A 6645-nucleotide genomic window follows, 5' to 3' on the forward strand; every position below is an offset into this window, starting at 1 on the left:
ACTGATCAGGCTCCGTAATGACCCCGGGGGGGCGGGCCGCTCAGGCGTGTCCTTGACTCGCTGCTCGGGGTCAGAGGTCACGTGTCCCCTCTGATGCGTTTTGACGCCGCTGGCATTGATGAGCTGCAGCTGAATTGATGAGGCGGTCGTTCCTCCGTCAGCACGCAGGAGCAAACACTGGGAGGTACAGCGCCGCGGAAACGGGGCGCCGCGGCCGCGGGCGCCACGGAAACGGGGCGCCGCGGTGTGAGACGAAGGACGGATAATCGGCAGAGTTCGCGGCCGGTCCGACCCGATTCCATCTGCAAACACAAAGCTGGAGACGACGAGGCGTCTTGCACTTTAGCTTCTTCTCATTAATGGTAGAAATGAGCTACAATAAGTAAAGTATCAATATTCCAGGATTGATTATATTGATCAGGTATTAGAGGAAGTCCTATTTCAGAATCAATCTCCAGAGAGATAAATACAAACGTCTGGGTTCTTATTTAAATATCATTTGATCAAAGATGTTTTGATCCATTTGCTGCTAAATTACATCAAAGGTTTTCAAAGTGTTGAAGTGATGCAGCCTCCCACCTGCAGGGGGCAGCGTGTCTTCAGATGCCTCAGTCTGGCTGATTCCAGTTCATAGCTAATAAAAAGTCACATTAAACGCAAACATTGCAAAATTTACTGCAAATGTTTCTAAATGATTTCCACTAAATCAGATTTTATCAGAAAGAAAAGCAGTGAAAGTAAAAGGGATCAAATGAAGGTTGTTTTTATTCCAGTCAGTCTCAGCAGTGTGTCTGCTGCTGCATTTCAACGCAGAGATATTTACCAGCATTAGTTTGTTCATGGATTGTGGAACATGTTTATGCGTCCAAATAAAAATCAGATTTTCTGTTTCACAGCTTTAAAAATCAAACTCATAGAAAACTTTCCCAAACGTCTCACCTGCTTTCTCATGAGGAGGTTTTCAAATACGGAATCCCAAAACGTCACTCAATCAATTCAAAGTCATGAAAGTGGAAACAGATTTCAGTTTGGATTCATGGTGGATCTGAAACAGATTCCGATCCGGATCGTCCTGCTGCAGCAACAAATCATCTGTTTCTAACGCTCAACTTTAGAATCAACCTCAACGGAGAGCGACCCGACCACGGCCGCTCATCTGCTGGTTCTGGTTTCTAACGGGTCCAGAGAATGTTTATCAGTGAAATAAACTTTGATTTGATTGATTATTGATCACATGGACAGCATGATGATCAGGTCAGAGAAATAAAACTACAGTTTTTGTGTCGGTTTTAAAGTCTCTAAAGTCTCAGACAACATGAAAGAAATGTGGAGGAAAAAAACTGAATTTCTCTAGTTTTGGCCCTAATCTCCCTCCATACTCCAGTTTCCTCCATCGGAACCAGAACTGGAAACATTTTCCGATGAAGTGAAAGTGTCTCTTTCAGCCCCACGCTGAGTGGATCCGGATCGTGCACGAGCTCCGGCTCGTCACCCGACATCCGCCAATCAGAGGCGCAGGGAGGCGGCGTCCTGGCGCTAAAGGCAGCGCAATTAACCAGAGGGGAGCGCAATTTAAATCCTAAACAGTTGCGGAGGCGCAGCGGCAGGAAACACACAGGATTCACTCCGGCTGCCGAAGCGGGTCAGAGGAGCGCAGTCCAGAACCTCGGGTCCAGAACCTCGGGTCCAGAACCTCGGGTCCAGAACCTCGGGTCCAGAACCTCGGGTCCAGAACCTCGGGTCATCTCGTCCTCCCAGTTTGTGCTTTTCTTCCTGGAAGCGGCGCATCTCCTGCGGGTTGAGGGAGGAATGCTGGTCTGTGAGCGGGTCGCCGCCGCCCTCATCTCCCGGTGACTTCCGGCGGGGCTCCGAGCCTCCGCCGCCCTCCGGCCCGCCGCCCTGCGCGGCTCTCCCCCGGCCTCCCTCGGCTCCAGCGGCCGGTCTTATGAGCGCGGCGTTCGGTCCGTCCTTCATGGTGATGCAGCGGCCACTCGGAAGCACCACCGCCTTCAGCATCGACCCTGATCGGCGGGCCCCCGCAGCCCAGCCCGGGACACTTCGTCTACACCGGGTACCCGATGTTCATGCCCTACCGCTCCGTGGTGCTGCAGCCGCCGCCGCCGCCGCCGCCGCCGGCCCTGCAGCAGGCGCTGCCCGGCGGACACCACCCGCAGATTCCCGGGCTGCAGAGCGGCTTCTGCTCCAGCCTGGCGCAGGGTTTGACGCAGGGTTTGGCGCAGGGCATGGCGCTCACCTCCACCCTCATGGCCTCGCTGCCGGCGGATTCTCCCCGTCCCAGCAGCACCAGGAGGCCGCCAGGAAGTTCGGCTCGCAGGCGCTGCGGCTGGAGGCGGAGGACGGGAAGAGCTTCCTGCCCGGGAAAGAGTCCGCGCTGCCGGCCTTCCACGACGCGGACGCGCCGCTGCAGACTTCCACAGGTTGGTCCACGCGTGGGTCAAACACTGAGAATAGTTTCATCTGCTGGTTTCGAAATTAGAATAGTTGAATTTAATGACATCATTTTGTTTCACTTTAATTGAAAAAATATTTAAAACTGAAAATAAAATTAATTATGACGAAAACATTTGAATTCACTTTATTAAAAAAGGCAAATAAATAAGGCGTTTATATGAAGGTCATTATTGTTATTATAATTATATTAAATATTGCGCAGGCCGCAGTTAAAACGGATTAACTGAAAAACAATTAAATTCATTGATTTAATGAAATTTCATTTATTTATCTAATATTCATTTATTTGTTTAATCCAATTAGTTTTAAATAATCAAGAAAAAAAACATCCAGAAATTCCGGAATGTGCTGCAGAAAACCTCTGACACACACACACACACACACACACACACACACACACACACACACACACACACACACACACACACACAGAGAAGGCCGCGTGGAGACATCGGTGCGTAATTACGCGTGAAAGCGGACCGTCCCGCAGCGCGTCCCGATGCGGCCTGATGATGATGATGCCGACACCTTCATCTCCTCCTCCTCTTCCTCACCTTCACGGGGATCTTGAAATGTTTGAAATGGGGATTAAATGTTTCTCTGTGGAGCATAAATGCGTTTTCTCCTTGCGGCTCATATGAACAGATTTAATTTCCGGGTTCTGGTTCATCCCGCAGCCAGAGTTCTGTCCAAGGACGAGTCCAAGGAGGAGGACGGCGGCCGGAAGGACGAGAGTTTCTCCATGGACAGCGACCTGGACTACAGCTCGGACGACAACCTCACGGCGCTCTGCCACAAGGAAGACGCGGACGGCGGCGGAGGCCTGGACGACGCGCCGCACCTGCACGGCGCGGCGTCCGGCGGCGGCTGCGCGGCGGGCGGCGGCGCGGCGGGCGGCGGCAGCGGCAAGAACCGGCGGCGGCGCACCGCGTTCACCAGCGAGCAGCTGCTGGAGCTGGAGAAGGAGTTCCACTGCAAGAAGTACCTGTCGCTCACCGAGCGCTCCCAGATCGCGCATGCGCTCAAGCTGAGCGAGGTCCAGGTGAAGATCTGGTTCCAGAACCGGCGCGCCAAGTGGAAACGGGTCAAGGCCGGAAACGTCAACAACAAGTCCGGGGAGCCGAGCCGGAACCCCAAGATCGTGGTTCCGATCCCGGTCCACGTCAGTCGCTTCGCCATCAGGAGTCAGCACCAGCAGATGGAGCAGGCCCGGCCCTAGGACGGTTCGGACGGGTTCTGAACCCAACCGGAACCACCAGACTCCTCTGACTTTGTTTGTTTTGACTCGTTGATCCAAATGTTTTCTGTTCACTCCGTGACTCTGATGAGACGGATCTCACCGAACCGTCCGGTTCTGTTCGGCTCTTTTTAGCGTCGGAGCCCGAGAACGTTCTCAAAGAGCCGCAGTTTTTCACCGCCAAGTGCGCGTGGAGCAGCTGACGATGTAAATACCGAGCGGAAGCTGCGCGCGCACGATGGAATGAAGCCGCGAACTTATTTATACAGTGATGTGAAAACCTGCGATTAAAGGACGCAAAGAGAGAGATGCGTTCAGTGTGACTCCTTCACACACACACACACACACACACACACACACACACACACACACACACACACACACACACACACACACACACACACACACACACACACCTGCATGATTGAAATCTAAACCTTCACTCATTATTTAGCCTCCAGTTTTAACGAGAAGAAAAACTTCGTAAAAATGAAATAAAATTCGGTTTAAAACGAGAAAAAAAATCTAAATGAAGAAACGCGGCAGGCGACATGAATTCACAGCAATTCATCCAGCAAGAATAACTGATGATAACCAGGACTAATTGACCTTCGTCCGGAGGGACGTGCTGTCGGTTATTGATCAGGTTTCATCAGCAGAACGTGAACCGAGCGGCGGCTCCAGGTGAACCGAGCGGCGGCTCCAGGTGAACCGAGCGGCGGCTCCAGGTGAACCGAGCGGCGGCTCCAGGTGAACCGCGCGGCGGCTCCAGGTGAAGGCCTGCAGCGCCGGCGCGTAACGACGCGGGTTGCCAGGTACAAACAAATCCGCCGAATAACTTCACGTAGAAAAGTGCAAACTTACTAACATCCTTCAATTTATATTCAATTCAATTATTCTAGAATTTATGAGAAGAAAAATAATTTTCTAAATAAATTTAATAATGAAGCACCAAATGTTTTAAATAAAGTTACACATTTTAAAAATCAAAACGACGATTTATTGACTAAAATATTGTTTATTTTCGGACTAAATTAGTTTAATTTTGTGTCTTTATGGAAGCAAAGATCCGGCCGAGGTTCGGCCTCCCGGATCCGAACCTCGGCCTGCGGAATCCAACATGGCGGCCGACAAACGAGACCTTCATCTTCTTTATATTCTTCATCAACCATCTGCAGCTGGAACATCCAAATATCATCTCTAGATAAATATTTCATCATTAAAATAAATATTGTTCTGACTTCATTTTCATTTCTATGATAATTTACCAATTTTAAAGTGTTTAAGCTACAATAAATACTAAATTCATAACTCTGAGCAGATGAGCAGGAAAATAAAACTAAAATATATAAATAAAACGAATTAAAGTTTCACTTTTCAGCTGAAACATTTTAAAGGAAATAAAACCTCACTTATTGTCAAATTTTATTTTACTGGCAAATCTGCACATAATGAAAATTATTTTTAAAAAATAAAAATGTACATTTAAGAAATCTTGTTTGTAAAAATGTCAGGATCATTTATGTCTCAAAAAACAGGAAATATTCCAGAATGAATAAATAAAAGTCTCATGTTGAGTTTATAAGAAGCATTTCCTGTCTTTATTGAAAAGAGACAAATTACAGTAGAAGTTTCTGCTTTAGGTAGAACTTTTCAACATTGGTACTGTACAACAAAATGTAATAATAATAATAATAATTAGAATAATTAGAACAACAGTGACAACAAGAACAGTAATGATAAAACAGGGTAAAAAGTGAATGGATTCAGGAGCAAATGTACAAGAAGGTTTTTCTGTGGGAGTTTAAATAAGATGGAGGCTGGAGGGAAGTTATTAAAGTCATTATTAAAGCCATTATTAAAGCCTAGCACAGAAACATTTCTACAGTTCATCACTGATCAGCTTTTATTATCGACACTGTAAAACAACATTTTACAGCTTTTATCTGCAGGTTTATAACGCAGCAGTCCGAAACTGAAGAGGCTCCAATGCATAACTTAAAATAAAGTCTAATTCTTTCACTTCCTTCTGTTCTTACATGGATTATTTTGCTGTTTAAACTGAATGACCCAGAAACCAGAGGAGTCACTTTCACCCAGGTTGCCTGTTCTTTTGCTGACAGACATGCATCATTAATAAATTAGTGGATGTTGCTTCATTTATTCCCAAACCCTTCAAACTCGTTATATTTAGCATGAAGGAGAAAAGTAGTGGAAGAACAAGTTACCTTTGGGAAAGGGTGCTAACGAGGCCGCTAGCTGGGAAACACTCGGCAGCTAACGGGTGCTAACGAGGCCGCTAGCTGGGAAACACTCGGCAGCTAACGGGTGCTAACGAGGCCGCTAGCTGGGAAACACTCGGCAGCTAACGGTGAAAATGAGCGACGCTGCTTTTCCAAGGCTGATTAAATGTTAAAAACAGAAACTCACCAGAATGACTAACAATGTTAGCTTTATCCCCTGGTTGCTGCTCCGTTCATTGGGGATTTAACTGGAGAACTTTTTGAACGTCGTCAGAGGGAAAACGGCTCTTCAAGGCCTCCGGCTGTTCATGGCTCCACCGCTAAAGCTGCTTTAAGGAAGCAGCGGCGCGACTCGGCTGTTTCGACACTATTCGCTGAATTCAGATGTTTATGATTTATTCTATAAATTTAGTCAAATGTCCAATATGACGTTAAAGGTCCAAACGTGTAAATATGAATGAGAGTTCCACGGAACTGATTTAATTAAGCTAGCCAGCAGCTTTTATCAGTTAGCATGTTAAGCTAACAGGCTAATCAGTAGCTACGTCTCACACGGTGCTTTATTCTCCAATTTACAACATTTTGTATTGTGTGAGCGTAAACGGTGAAATATAAATCTTCTTAACAGGGACAATGACTCAGCAGCTTTTCAGTTTATTGTCCAGGTAACTCAGAGCACTGTTAGCATTAGCT

The 6645-nt window shown here is 47.3% G+C and overlaps 1 protein-coding gene across 1 annotated transcript; it reads left to right on the top strand.

The window, feature by feature from the left end:
- Positions 1–1604: 1604 nt before the first annotated feature.
- On the top strand, positions 1605–4014 carry LOC129356806 (homeobox protein GBX-2-like). The gene is given in 4 exon segments (XM_055026355.1): positions 1605–2019; positions 2021–2277; positions 2280–2438; positions 3150–4014. Coding segments are annotated over 4 exon segments (1032 nt in total). The 5' UTR covers positions 1605–1945; the 3' UTR covers positions 3692–4014.
- Positions 4015–6645: the final 2631 nt, after the last annotated feature.

This window comes from Poeciliopsis prolifica, unplaced genomic scaffold (genome assembly GCF_027474105.1).
Source record: "Poeciliopsis prolifica strain line A6 unplaced genomic scaffold, Auburn_PproV2 SCAFFOLD195, whole genome shotgun sequence".
Lineage (NCBI taxonomy): Eukaryota > Metazoa > Chordata > Actinopteri > Cyprinodontiformes > Poeciliidae > Poeciliopsis > Poeciliopsis prolifica.